The 14972-nt window shown below is 40.0% G+C and overlaps 1 protein-coding gene across 4 annotated transcripts; it reads left to right on the forward strand.

The window, feature by feature from the left end:
• Positions 1–11: 11 nt before the first annotated feature.
• On the forward strand, positions 12–14602 carry ppp1r16a (protein phosphatase 1, regulatory subunit 16A). Of its 4 annotated transcripts, none has more exons than XM_026363862.1 (11): positions 12–103; positions 7986–8965; positions 9482–9552; positions 10499–10644; positions 11119–11222; positions 11451–11575; positions 11858–11983; positions 12068–12143; positions 12370–12499; positions 12614–12776; positions 12931–13449. In XM_026363862.1, the coding sequence occupies exons 2-11, from the start codon at positions 8719–8721 to the stop codon at positions 13447–13449; spliced, it is 1707 nt and encodes a 568-aa protein (XP_026219647.1). In that variant the 5' UTR covers positions 12–103; positions 7986–8718. The 4 variants fall into 4 exon arrangements, with proteins under 4 accessions (XP_026219647.1, XP_026219650.1, XP_026219648.1 ...); XM_026363865.1 differs by lacking the exon at positions 12–103 and adding an exon at positions 147–286; XM_026363863.1 differs by lacking the exon at positions 12–103 and adding an exon at positions 3468–3492.
• The last annotated feature ends 370 nt before the right edge of the window (positions 14603–14972 follow it).

Raw genomic sequence — 14972 nt, forward strand, 5'->3', positions numbered from 1 at the left:
GGGCGCAGGTCCGGTTGTTATGGTGAAGCATTTTCCCTGAGGACCGGCAGCGGGCGGCGGCTCCTCTCTGCTCCGCAGCCGCCGACGACCGTCACCTCCACAGGTAACGTGAACGCGTCGCCGCACTGTTTGCTGACACTTTAGGTCCACGGCGTTCACCTGGAGCGGTGCAGCCTGTGTTGAATTAGTGAAACCAAGTCGCCTTTGAGGCTGCGTGACATTTAATTTACTTGAAACGACGCTGTGGCTGCCGTGTAGCTGAAACGCAAGCTAGCGGGAGGCTAAGGTAACGTTAGCATGATATTGCTGATAGTGCCAGCCAACTTTATCGCTCTTACATTGGTAACCATTAAGAGTCACCCCGTTGGGATAAACTCGCTCTTGTTTACCGGGTTTGCTCCCGGGGCTCGATGAATGAAGCCAGGCAGCTTAAATGAGCTGCTTACGTTACCTGTCAGACTAGTCACCTGTTGAGCCTCTCGGTGAACCGCTAGGTAGGTTAGCTAATCCGCTGCTCACGGTTAATCCTCCACGACAAGAGCTAACGCGTCTAAGGTTGTTTTCCCCTGACCATTGACAGTGGGTGTACTGTTTTGGATTGTTGCAGGGCTGTTGAACCTTAAATATAACCTTTATTAACAGACTAAATATATCACAACTGCATGGTGACAGTGCAACAAGTGCAAAGTCCCTTGTAATCAGTGTAGGCAGGTTGAAGGAAATCTTAATGAGTGTTTTATAAAACGGGCTGCAGCGCAAAGTTCAGTGTCAAAGTGATCCAGTGTGATCCAGCGCTGCATATGAACCTGTCCCATTAATCTACACTGTAGGGTGGGTGGAGAAGACCAGATGATCGCCATCACATACTGCGTGCCTTACATTTTCACTAATAACTCTTTGACATGCTCTCGATTAGGTGTTTTTCTTTCAGGTTTACTGTGTGTGTGTTTTTTTTATGCACACAGTGTTAAATGATTAATTGAGAACATAATTGCACAATTTATTTATTTTGAAAGCTAGTCATCAGGTGCATCCCCATTCTTCAGGTGAGCTGTGTCTGTCCTCGTTGTCTTTGTGTTTAATTTCTGTCAGACAATCACTTACTGTAATTCACCGACTTTCACACTATATCACTGACTTATTAAGTTAAATTCACAGACATTTATTCTTGTCAAGTCAGCCTTGTTGGTCTTGCTCGCAAATACTTCCAAGTACTTTGTCAAAAACATCTCCTCAGTATGTATGCTCAAATATTGACCAATATAAGCTTGCAAGCTCCTTGATAAAGCACGTTTAATTACATTTCCACATTCTAGTCATACTTTTAGTCAACTGTAACCAAGGGCGTTTGTAACATGAAATTAGATCCAAAGTGTGTGTCCTCCATTGCTACAACAATAGGTTATCTCCACTGAAAAAGCACTGTAGAAGGACAGAATTGATCTGAGTGTGTAACTTGAGGTAGTCACTCTAAAAGATTTTTCTTTGTCATAATATTTTTTTTCTTCATGATAAGATAATCCCACAGGTCAGATGACTCAAACAGTTATTTAAAGGTCAAGCTGTAGGGTTTAGCTCTCTGTTACATTCCGTCTTTTGTGCGTACACTCCTCGTTTTCTTTTCTCACTCAGGCATCGTGCCTTTATGTTCATATGTGCAAGGCAGATGTCCTGGACATCATTTCATCCTGTGGGCACCATTTTAAACATTTCTGTTTTTCTCTCCATCTCTGTGCTTGCATTGCACAACTTCCTTTAGAGGAGTTAAAGCAGACTAGTCTGTTTGTCTCCTCCCCATCCTTCCTCCTCCTCCTCAAATTCTCCTCTATCTGTACCGCATTCTTTCCTCCACATCCTCTTGCCATTTCATATCCGGTCCTTCAGCTGTGGCTATGTCTTTTTTCAGTATATCTTCAAATCTCTCTTAATATTTCCTAATCTGCCTTCATCACACATGCACACACTCTGATTATTATTCTTGCTACTCTGTGGCATTACTGGGATTTCTGAGTGATTATATGGAGCTACTCAAACCTTTACACATGACAGGACTTACTGTAGATCCCCCTCCAGTAGCTCTCTGTTGTAGTGAGTTTGTTCTGTCTTTCCTTCAATGGCTGCAGTTAGCACGTTGTTTGTTGTTATTGGAGCAGATGTTTTATAGAATATTTTAAAATCATTATAAATATTCAGTTTGCAGCGATACAAAACACAGCAGAGCACCCAATAATCACATTAATAAAGCTTTAGCTAGGTGACCTTTTTGCTTGAAAATTTACTTAAATGATTAATCAGTTATCAATCTTGGTGCCAGTGAACTCTCCAAACAACAAATTAATGAAGTGGTATATCCTTTTAGCACTGTTCCCCTGATACAGTAAGCGATTTCTAACTTGCAGAGCGGCAGAAAAAAAAATAACCTCTCAAAATTTTTGGCAGGCAGTTTAGGTCATTTGGCATTGTTTCAGTTTGCAGGCAGGACCATTCCCGAATCATCAGGCTGCATTGACTCAGCATTGTTTGTTTCAGTGAACGGGAACGTCCAGCAGGTCACATGAAATACCACACTGGACTGGTAGTTGTACACAACAGATGAGTAAATGTTAGCATATAGCAGAATGTGCCTGTTCCTGGCTGAGGAGGAGTTTTAGCTGCATGTTTTGTTGTGTTCTTTAAGTTAAGTCCCAAACTTTTACACGTAGGTACCACTCACTTGATGAATGAATAAGCTTCACTGTGTTTAAGTGTGTTTGTATTCATTGTAGGCTATTCATTCCAGATGTTGAATGAAAGTTTATGTTCCTGACCAGCTGTAGACAGCTTTTCCTGTTAGGTCATTAGATGGGGAAAAATACACACGCCTACCATTAAAATAACATTTTTTTTTACGCAGCAACATTTTTCCAGACGCACAAAACATTTAGTCACATTTCTCTCTGTGCATGCACTGTCCTGCCAGTTTTTCCAGTATTAGTGATCGTACCCAGTCTTTTTTCCGGCTATGTGGGCTCTGCCTGACTCAGAGAATCACAAGGCTCTTACACAGTTTAGCCAACAACAAATTCCCCATTTGTGTTTGGGCTTAATTTTTCAAGAGGCAAAACTAAGTGAGGTCGCTGCATCCACTGATAGTCTACAGGGTTTTAGGCTGTTTATTAGAGCTAAATCTGCCCGACACAGACCTGTCAGTGAGGTAAGGTCACACCATCACAGAAGTGATGTTAAGTTAATTTGCTTTGCTTTGTTTTTTGTTAGTTACTAAATGGAGTGGTTAACTTTAGAGCCTGATGTCAGCAATAATTTTCGTTGCACTGACAATATCTTAAAATGATATTGTGCCGTCTTCCTTTAACTACAACAAATAAAACAATGTAATCCAGTTTTCTCAAGTAGTGGTTTATCTTTCACCCTTGCTCCTAGTTCCCTGCTGGTGAAGGTAGCCTGATTAGTAGAAGAGAACAAGCTGAGACCGACTAAGGTGGCAACCTTTCTGTGAGCATCCTTTTTTCCTTAATCAGCACACCCTGTCTTTTAGTTTAGTAGCAGTTTGGTTATGTCCAATTGAAAACCATAAACTACACTGTCCAGGAGGCTTGTTTCTATTTATAGCCTCTAAACCATATGGCCCGTTGTACCAAAAGGCTATAGTTAGGAGAGTATAAAATTTCAAAATGAACACATGACTTTCAGCACATGACTTTCTGTTGTGCACTGGTTTACTTAGACATAATCCACTTGTAGAAGAATCCTTCACTTAGCAGACATGTGAACCGACAAGTGACACAGATGTACAACCCAGTTGGGTTTATGTGGTCTGTGCCTTAATGATCAGAATGTGGGAAGCTCAGTTTGCTGCCCATTATCAGAGGTGGTAAGAGTAGCCTACAAAAAAATGTTTACTCCATTAAAATGCAACCGTCATATAAAGATAAAAATAGTTTACAGAGCAACATATCATTAGCGTTCACACAGTCATTTCTTTCTTAGCATTTACACTCCCTTCACTTAAGCCAACTTGTTGGGCTATGGGAAGAAGAATCATTTACAGAATATTTGCTGTGACTTCAATGTTTGTAACAATATTTATTTAGGTAAAATAAAATTAGTTTGTTGGTAAATAAAATTGTGGTTGCAACTTGTCACATTTAAATCGGTGTAGAAGAAGTAATGTGGTGTTCATACAGAGACAACACAAATTAAAATTACTCTCTTCTACAGTGTTTAAAATAAGCATGTTTGTTTGGACCTGCATCTGTGTACCTTGACTGGCCAGGCTCAAGAGTAAAAATCATAGTGTCTGCAACAGGTCCATTGCCTACAATACCCTGCACTGATTGGCTTTGCCTGAGATTTGAGTTGTCTGGCTCGCTCTGCCAAGACTGCTAATAAGGAAACATTGCCTGGTGCCCTGAGTGTGTGTGTGTGTGTGTTTGTAGCTGTAAATCTAGAGTGGTTGCATGACTGTGTCTATGCAATTGTGACTTTGCATGTATGTATGTGTCAACATTGGTCAATATGTCTCCCAACAGCTTTTTCTTTTGAAAACTGCGTGTTATGTAATGAGTAAACCTAATTACTGTTGCCACTCACAACTAGTGACCTATATATATAGACACACATTCTGTGGTCTATTAGGAAACACTTAAAGCAGTGATCACTGATGAACTAGTAATACTAATATCTAGTTGAAACTTGATGAAACCTTTGTAACTGTAGTATTAGCACAGTTATGCTGACAGACAGAAAAATGTTTTCTGATTTTTCATTGATATAAAACCTAAACTTCTGACTATTGAGAATTTTACGTTTATGTTTTCTTGTTTCAAAGAATTATTATAACACGTCTGCACCCTATTAGTACTGTTGTTTCAAAAAGTCATGTAGTCCTCCTCATATCCAAACATCCTACTTAAATTAAGTTGGATTTTTATATGTCTTTGCAGCACATTATGACCCTGCAGGCCAGCACAGGTCGTGTAAGCACATGAAAAGTAAGGGTGGAACCACACTAAACCAGTTTTTTTGTCATGATCACATGACATGATTGGTGCAACAAGAAAATGGACATGGAGACAAAGAGACACCTATTCATACATTCATGCAAGTTGTCTTCTTAGTCTGTGACCTACATTGTAGCCTACAAGCTGTGTTTTATATATTTAAATAAAATATTTATTTAAATACAGATCACCTGTGTTCATTCTAACCAGTCCTCAATCATCTCTAGTGAGGACAGCCCTCATTGCGAAAACATTGTCTCAGAGTACTTAATTGTTGACCAGTGTAGTGTGTTCAAGGAACAACAGTCAATTATTACTGGACATTTTTACAGTATTGATTTAAATTTATTTAGATCATGATTATCTGTTTTTATCAAGCACTTATGGAATTATAAAAATGTTTGAATTATATCAAGTATTTTAAAATAATATGTTTCGGAAACCCTTATTACCTACCTTCTGTTCCTGAATGCCTCACCAACACTACTATAGGGGATGCTTTATGATGTACCCCTTTATTCGATGGAAGTGAGGAAATCCAGTGGATTTTATATAATTTGCAGCAGTCAGGGTGCCGATATAAAAATGTCGGAGACTCATGGATTATCTGGTATCAAATCAAGTCTAACAATCGACAGTCAGAAGCTATAGTAAAGTCTCACCTCATCTGGGCTCCCTCTGTTCTCTTGCCTTCTGTCCACTCTGTGTGGAGGAGCTGAGCTCCAGTCTTGGATGCAGAGACACAGAGAAAGAGAAGAGGCTGCAGCATGAACACAGTAAATGTATTTTCAGATCTGCTCATCTCACTCGGCACTCTTTTCAACTGTTAATAAAGTTTTTCCCTGTAAGTCATTCGTACTGATGCACCCAGATAATTTTTTTACATTTATACACCCAGTGTGGATTGAGTGCAGACACTGGTCGATGCTGATTAATTAGAAAGGTCAAATATTGGTCCGATTAGTCATCTGACAGATCAGTTGGTTGAGTTATCCCAGCTGTTGCAGTGATGCAGTCTCATCTGGTGTAAGCCACAACCACTTGTCAGAGCAGATTCTACCTATGCCTATGCACTGATTAGGACATGTTTTACTTTTGATTGAGATTTTACTCCATATTTTAAGGTGTATCTGAAATTGTCTCACCTTTACATGAGTTACATTCTGCAGGGATCTTCCCTATTTCTCCTCCCTTCCAATCTCACTTTTCAGTACTATAAACAAACTCCCATTTTCAAGAACAGGTTAGGCTACTAACTCTGTGTAGCGTAAGCTTAATTGTTCATTTGGCATACAACAAGTGTGTTTCCTGTTACCTTTTAATATGAACATGCACTTTGAGTCTTTCCTGTAGGAGGAAGACAGATTAAAGAAAGTTGCCTTGTGGATCGTTGGCATGTTAAATGAACCCGGAATTCATCATGTGTCGATTGTTTGCATTTCAAGTTTTTCACAAATTCATACTTGTATTGTTTACGTTTAATGCGCTACCAGTCTATGGGAGAGTGTTAGGTTATTACCTCAATGTAAGGAAGTCCTTACATTGTAGTTGGTAACAAAAGGTGAAAGGTTGGGTATTCTGAAAATAGAAGGGGCATGGTAAAGGAACAAAAGTCTGTCTATCCTCAAGGCACTTCCTATGGAGAATATAGTGTTTACTCTCTTTCTTTATATACGTACTACAAGGTATAGCTGTTATAGTCTGTTCTAACCTTACGTTGTGATAACTTAACATAGTCCTTATTCTTATGCACAGGACTGAAATAACAATAGAGTACCATGTTTCTTCGTACTAAAGCTTCACCTTCAAACAATCACATGAAAGATAATTTGCCTTTCTTCTGATATGTAAATAAAGTGTGGAAGGGGAATTTTCTAATGGTGCCTGCTGATACTGCATTAACATTTGCAATGAAATTACAATTTCCTTGAGTGATGAATAGCTTGAATCCTAAGAGTGATTGGATATGTACTTTTAATGAAAAACCTAATCTAGGCTGAACAGCAGTTACGGCACCATTCTTCATTCCCAATGTTGACAGTAATAATCTGAAGTACAGTTTTTTACATGCAGAAAACATCATGAGTACTCATTTCCACACTATCAGCCTATCTTGCAGATGTTGCGACTGCCTTACATTTTTTTGTGAGCAGTTGCTTTTTCTGCAATAATAGAAGAAGCATTATTGTTTTTTATTTTTATTACTGCATTATCACCAAACTGAATTTTTTTTCTCAAGTAGCTGCTACCAGGAATGAACAATGCTAAATTCAACAAAATTTCTACACACACATTTGGAATCAAAACATAACTGTCAAGAAAAATTACATTAATAAAGTATATCCTTAGAATAACCATATAATATATATTTTTCAAATTGTTAAAATGTTTTAATGTTAGTTTTTCTAGCTAAAATCGAAAGAGGAGTTTTATAATATTTATGTTTAACTCCACATCAGTTTGTCCACTACCCATATTTGCAGGTAGTTGGAGCAGTGGCACAGAGCTAGTGTCGGTCACCCTCTATCTAATCGAGTGGCTCTAGTTGACATTCCTCTCAGCGCTCCTAGACCCAGGCCTAAATAATAAATGAATAGCCTGGAAAGAGCTGAGTGTATGTGAGCCACGTAACCTGACTGGGATGTTGAGCAAAGGTAATGAGTGATCTTGCTGCTATAGGCACTGAAACATGTAACATACTAGCTATTTAAACACTTTTAGACATGATTATCTTAGTGTAGCCTTGTGTTGGTGCCTACTGCTGCACAGTGTGTGTCAGGCTGCAGGGTGTGTCAATCATTAATGAAAAGTGTCCCAGCGTTTCAGGTTTCCTTCAGGAGAGGAGTGGGAGAGGAAAGAGTAGGGGTGGGAGCTCAAGGGTTAAAGATAACAGGATTAGAAGAGCAGTGTGAGTACATTATACTTTAACACAGCACTCACGTTTTCACTACCTGCCTTTTTGTTCGTCTCTCTTTCTGCCCACAGTTGTAGACAGTGTCACTGAGGCATAAGTTTCAGATTTTGAGGACCTGCACAAAAGTACTTGACTTTGGAATAGTCTCCACTCGCCAGCACCATATTCTCACAATGGATTGTCGTGAACTCTCTACTGTTTTGGACTCAGGTCTGGACCCAGTCAACACAGCTATGGAATAGAAGCTAAGATGGAGCACCTATCCTGGAGAGTAGTTTGACTCTGCCTTTACAGCACCAACCATTTGTGTCTCTCTGTCACTTTATGCATCATTGGACAAGTTACCCACAGTTGACATGGATGGGAGGACTGAGAGTTGGTTACAATCCACAGCTTGGATACTTATATTCTGGGCATGTTTCTCTCATTTTTTTTCTCTGACAAGATAAAAGACGGGAAAGAGAGAGAAATGGGAAAGAGACACTGCAACTATTCAATATGTTGCTTAATTCTAAAACCATGGAGATATCTGTCACCTGATCGTACAACATAGTTGCTTTATTCATTTTGAGTTTTTTGCTGCTTGGCGTGAATTTTTTTTATGAAAAAAACTTTATTGGCCTTTTGTGCTCTCCCACAGGCCCTAGTGTAGGCCTTTTGGCCTGACAGAAGGGTCTCTTTAAAGGACACAACGGGGAGCATAGGAGATTTTTGGAATCCTGAAACTTGAATTAAATATCCTTGTGGATTAAGAACAACAAAGAGAAGCAAATCCACAGTGACAGTTCATATTGTTGTGGTGGCATGGCAGCAGATCACGCTGAGCTGCTGGCTGAGATGGCCACGGTCGGGCGTCTGAGTGCCACAGAGCGCCTGAAGCATGCTCAGAAACGCCGTGCACAGCAACTAAAGTCTTGGGCACAGATGGAGAAAGATGCAGCACGAGGTTCGAGGGCCAAAGCAGATAAGAAGAAGACGCGTACCAGCAAAGTGAAATTCACCAACGCTATCACACTTCTAGATGCAGCTGCACGCAATGATCTGGAGGAGGGTAGGTAGAAAAACACATGCATTAGTGGAGAAATGAATCAAAATCATTTTAGTGAGAAGCAGATTTTAAGAGCTTTGTTAAATCAGAAACAAATCAGTCAAGCACAAGTATGTAAAGGGACCTTCTCAATTAAATTATGGAACTTTTGAAAGTGACTTTTGACTTTTAAAGTCACAGGATGCTGTGAATTCTGAATTTGCTATCTTTACTTACCTGGTGACATGGTGGCGCTCTGTAAAACCCGCATTTGAAAAGATGTGATTTAAGTTATACATAATTTATACTGGATATATATTATCAGCTTCAGGAATGATTCTAATTATAGTAGTAACTTTTTTTTTAATTCAATGCTACATGACACACGCATATCATCAAATTATAAGTTGTTATATCTGTTTAGGACAGACAGTTATGTGCACAGGACTGTGCTGTGGTGGTCTACCATAATTGTGTGTGTGTGTGTGTGTGTGTGTGTGTGTGTGTGTGTGTGTGTGTGTGCGCGCGTGCTTCTTCTAGTGAGGGAGCTATTGAACAGTGGTATCAGTCCTGATCTGGTCAACGAGGATGGACTGACAGCTCTACATCAGGTACGCACACACACCAGGTTGTACTAGTGCCGTGACGAGAATCATCACATCACCAGCCTTCAGCATGCAAACTCTACAGTCATCCTGTACATCCCTCTCCTAATTTGGTTGTAACTCTGAAAACTGCAACTATCCCAAACAAAATTAAAACTGTACACCTCTGCTGACTTTTAGGCCATACAAACGACAGGCTGTTATAAATGCAAATAGTCCCACTACCACATGCAGCTACATCAGCTCACATAAGCACAGCCTTTTTATAACCGGGATGATACTACCTATGTACACAGTTTTACAGTAACTGTTTGCACTTAACAATAGAGGTCACCTTTTGTACAGCATGTGTGCTAACATTGTGTGCGGTCACAGCTTTGAGTTCACCAAGTACTGTTTGTCTTTATTTTGTCTGACTGTCAACATATCTGAAGTAGTTTACATAAACACACTGATTCATTCCCACCCTTTAGTTGCAGTGCCAGTGATTTGAAGAGTGAGAGCAACTTGCTTACACTTACATTTGTCTCCATTATTAAATACCTGTGCAGGAACATGAAAAACACAAATCTGAAAATAAAATATTTCTAATAACAAATTTCAGAATAACATTTTCTCTCTGTCAATGTTTTTGTGTCTGTGTTAACATATGCACACACTACTATAAGCCTGTGAGAGGACCTCTCTATGAAAGCAGTTGACTCTGCTTTTCCTCTAGGAAACCTTGGTGTTTACCTAGCTTGGCCTGAGCCAGGCATGCAAATGTTTCTCTATTACACAAGCCAGTGTCTTAGTTGCCATAAATAATAATGCATAGATTTATCAATTTGCTTTTGTTGTTGTTTACCTGCTATACGTGTTTTTTACATTTCTCTGTACAAGTGTTGTGTTCTGTGCATTTGCATTTACATACAGACATATACATTTTCATACATGTGCACTCTCTCCTCAGTGCTGCATCGATGACTTTGTTGAGATAGTGCAGTGTCTGCTGGATGCTGGTGCCTGTGTGAACGCCTGTGACAGTGAGCTATGGACCCCGCTGCATGCTGCTGCCACCTGTGGACACACTGGTCTGGTGCAGCTTCTGATTCAGGCGTAAGTGGGACCATGAATTTGCTAATTTTACTCTTCACTTCAATGTCTCTCTTTTATGTATGTTTTCAAGAGTGAGTAAAGAACTATACCATAATGTAGTAATATACCATGAACCATTAGTTCTCATATTGTGGATGCTTGTCTGTACTGTGTTTTCGTATCATTGACATGTTGCATGGACATGTTGCTTTCATTGCTTTCATTCCTTTCATTCCTTTCATTCAGGCAGAATGGATATTATTTTCTGTACCATAGCATAAACAGAGTGAGAGCCTTCTTGGCTGGAGTGTCTAGTTTACATAAACAATGCAAATATACCTGCAGCTCGACTGCAAGTGTATGAATAATCCTGGTTGGTGGAGCACAACAAGGTGTGTCACTATATAACACTCTAATCCAACTCATTTTGCATATGGCTGCATGCACACTCGTGCATGTGTATGTGTGTGTTTGTGCACGTATGCATGTTTCTAGTGGGGCTGACCTGCTGGCTGTCAATGCAGATGGCAACATGCCGTATGACCTCTGTGAGGATGAGGCCACCCTCGAACTGCTGGAGATGGTTATGGCTGAACAGGGTCAGTAAATCCAGTGAGACATTTGCGACATGTTGAAATAGCTGTAGTTTAAGAAAGAAGAAATAAAGGTGTGTACTGCAGGTGAAGTTTCACATTATTCTTTCAAGCTTAACACACCTCACTTGTCACATTTGAAATTAGGTTGTACATACAGCTGTACAGTCAGACTGTTAATGTCTGTTTGCTAACAGGTGTGTTTGCTTTTCACTTTGTGTTTGTTGTTTGTAGGGATAACTCAGGACCGTATAGATGAATGCAGAGGCGCTAAAGAGAAGGCCATGCTGGCTGACATTCAAGTTCAGGTTCAGAATGGTGCAGACTTAAATGCTCAGGATGATAACGGAGCAACTCTGGTGAGCAACACAAAGGGCATGTGCAGATAAAAGAAATAGGGGACGTAATTGTGTAAAAAAGATGCAGCAGCTCTAAGTGTTCATAGTCCTACAAAATCTTAAAAAATAATGTAAAATAATCTTAAATGCAAATGTTTATAGTGAAAGATAGCAGAGACCTTGTATTTGGGTTTGCTTTTTCATTTGCCTACAACTGTAAAATGTAATCCTTCATTAATGTGGCACTTGAATATATATGTGTGTGTAAATAATCTGTTTTCTATGTTGATTCTTCTCCCCTAGCTTCATACAGCAGCTGCTAATGGATACATATCTGTGGCAGAGCTTTTGTTAGAAAACAGGGCTCAGGTGGACATAAAAGATTCTGATGGCTGGACTCCACTACATGCTGCCTCCTGCTGGGGACAGGTTAGTACTGCAGTCAAAAAAAATGAGAACCTGCCACTTTTCCTGACTGACCCATTAACAGTGTTGTTTTTATTTGTTCCATAGATCCTAATGGTGGAACTGTTGGTGGCCCATGGAGCCAGTCTAGACACCAAGTCTGCCCTAGAGGAAACACCTCTGGGTAAGACCAAGAAGCCTTTTTACTCCTGTACTGCCTCATAGCTTATTAATGTGACTACGGGAGTTTCTCTTACCTTATTGATGTCCCTATTCTGTGCAATAAAAGTTTAATAATTCCCTGTGTTAAAAGAGGAACTAATAGTACATACTCACTTCTTACATTTCACTCATCTATAACTTTTCTGTCAGCCTGCTAACGCTAACACCTTCGGTGTTGCTTGTTTCAGATGTGTGCATGGATGATGAAGTCAGAGCTAAAATGATGGACCTAAAGCACAAACACGATGCCATTATGAAGAGCCAGGATCGGCAAAAGGGCACGCTGCAAAGACGAGCCTCTAGTACTGGAAGCAGAGGGTGAGAGGAGAAGTTAATCCCGGATAAAGAGAACCCAAATAAACTAGATTTGGGGGGGCATACACAGGTAACAGTGGAAAAAATTGAGTGTATTACTTTTGTTTGTCTGTACAGTAAGGTGGTGCGTCGTGTAAGTGTGAACGAGCGCTCCAGTCTGTATCGTCGGGAGCACCACAAAGAGGCAATGGTGTGGCAGGAGCGTGGCCGGCAGCCTGAACCACAGGACGATGATGAGGACAGACAAACTGATAATGAGCTCCACCAACATGCCACCTTGGTGAGTAGGCTCAGTTTTAAGCCTTTTAAATGTCTGTTTTTTGTTGTTCTTTTTATTGGTTTTGTGTTTTTTGTATCTTATGTTGCTATTTCTTCCACATTTACAAAGCGAAGGATGATTGAACTATGTTTTGTTGCATGTTTATGTTTGTCAGATTGCTGGTGGTGCAGCAACATCATCATCTGAGGAAAGCGAGACTGTGGACAGGAAAATTATGTCCAGCCTAGGTAATGGAGAGACATCTGTTTCCCTGGTCTCGTCTGTGCCTGGAGAGCTGTGGAGTGGTGGAGGTCTCATGGATCGCAGCGCCTCCTACCAGCTCAACCCTGCATCTGGAGCAGAGGGTGAGGAGGCAGACGATATGACTCGAGAGAAATCTCACCACACACTGGCTGACTTGAAACGCCAGCGAGCAGCTGCCAAGCTCAATAAATACCCTGCACCTCCACCACCCCTGCCCCCAGCTTTAGAAGAGGAGCCTTCTGTTGCAGCAGCAGATGTCACAACTACTCAGGCACAGCCAGAGGTCCAAGCGACACCCAGTGCAGAGCCAGTGGCCTCCCTGCAGCAGGTGTACTTCACCCCAGCCAGTGGGGATCCTCCGCTGCTGAAACTCAGAGCCCCAGAGGAGGAGCAGTCTAATAACAAGGAGCCTTGTTGTGGGCTGATGTAGACTTCTGCACAGTCAGACTGCCTGAAGAGCAGAGAAGCAGTGTGTTACACTCCCTAGTGGCAAAAACACTGTATTTTAAAACAGACATGCTTGAAATGAATCACTGAATGCTACGGTAAGACCACATGCCAATGAGGTTTTGATCTATGCTGAATTTTCAGATTAATGAAGTGCAATCTTTTTGTTTATCAGGTCCCAACAATCCCTGTTGCCCCCTCAGTTAGGGGCCGTATGATTTAATGGACCACCAGCAAAGATCTGCTTTACTCTTTACGTCTTTATGGTCAATACGTTACTCTTACCCTCAATGATTGAAAAGCCTTACAATCATGTGAAAGTTGAATTATTGACAGAAATCTCAATAAAATTAAATTGCAACTCAACACGATTCATTTTAAATTAAATGGAATAAAGTTAAGTTCTCTTTTCTTTACTGAAAGGTCTAATGATACATTTTAAGACATTTACATTATAAGCAGGATTTTCTTTTTTTGTTTTTTGAGTTGGGAGTTTGCTTGGTCATGATGGTTTCAGTACACAGTAAACTGTAGCTTCTCAGATTTGACATTTCTACAAACACGTAAACGAGAGTTTTCCTGCTTTTTTTTTTCCCACTGAAATTGTTGTGAATAGTTTTTTTTTCTTGTTACCATTCCAGTGCACAAAAAGCCTAAATTTTATTGTGTAATGGTGCAATTTGTAAAATCTGTCTCTCTCCATTGCTATTTTTCTAAACTGAATGGAATCACATAATTTATTTTATCCAATTTTGAATATGGTTATTGTACAATGTATTTCTAAAGACAGCTATAATTCTATAAAAATGAAAAGTGTGAGGGCAACATATTTTGTGTTAACAGGAGAAATGAAGAGATGATAATGTAGTTGTATTGTCAAACAGTAATTTTGTCATATAATTTATTAACGGTTTGTGCCTTCTTGAGATGGCAGATTTGCTTTATGTAGGTTTGCAATGCTTGCACAGTGTCCCACAGGTAAATTAGGTGAGCAGTGGGAATAAATGTCCAGCTTGATGTACTGTCAATGCACTCCACTTTCCATATTGCATTTCAGTTTTGTTAGTGATTTTTACTGAGCACTGTGTAGAGAAACGAAACATAAAAACAATACCTTTTCACAAATGATTATTGTTTTTGTTTATTTTTTTAAGTAAGTGATGTAATTTAAAGGATCTGGACATTATGACTTCATGTAATGAATGTTGATTATAACAATGTTTTATTTACAGGTGTTTTTATACATCGCAGTTTAACAACACTTAGGTAACAGTATACATGTAGCCAGGCCATGTTCTTGTGGTTAGAGAGAGGTCTAAGATGCTGATCAAGTTTCATTGACTGTTATGATGCTTTTGTGTGGATGTCTTCCTCTGGTGGTGAAATTGAGCAGGTGCACATTTACGCTCTTAAACCCCACTGCCCTTTCTCTTCCTCTTACACTCACTCACTGTCAGCACATCTCAAATGTCACAGTCTGTTCTGATCCATCTGCCAGCACAGCAC

This window comes from Anabas testudineus, chromosome 2 (genome assembly GCF_900324465.2).
Source record: "Anabas testudineus chromosome 2, fAnaTes1.2, whole genome shotgun sequence".
Classification (NCBI taxonomy): Eukaryota; Metazoa; Chordata; class Actinopteri; order Anabantiformes; family Anabantidae; genus Anabas; species Anabas testudineus.

What these genes read in the sequence shown, in the direction of transcription:
- ppp1r16a (XM_026363862.1), top strand. Translation starts at nt 8,719, where the DNA reads ATGGCAGCAGATCACGCTGAGCTGCTGGCTGAGATGGCCACGGTCGGG. An exon ending in ACGCAATGATCTGGAGGAGG is followed by an intron (nt 8,966 to 9,481) that starts GTAGGTAGAAAA and finishes TGCTTCTTCTAG; the next exon opens with TGAGGGAGCTATTGAACAGT. An exon ending in GTGCAGCTTCTGATTCAGGC is followed by an intron (nt 10,645 to 11,118) that starts GTAAGTGGGACC and finishes GCATGTTTCTAG; the next exon opens with TGGGGCTGACCTGCTGGCTG.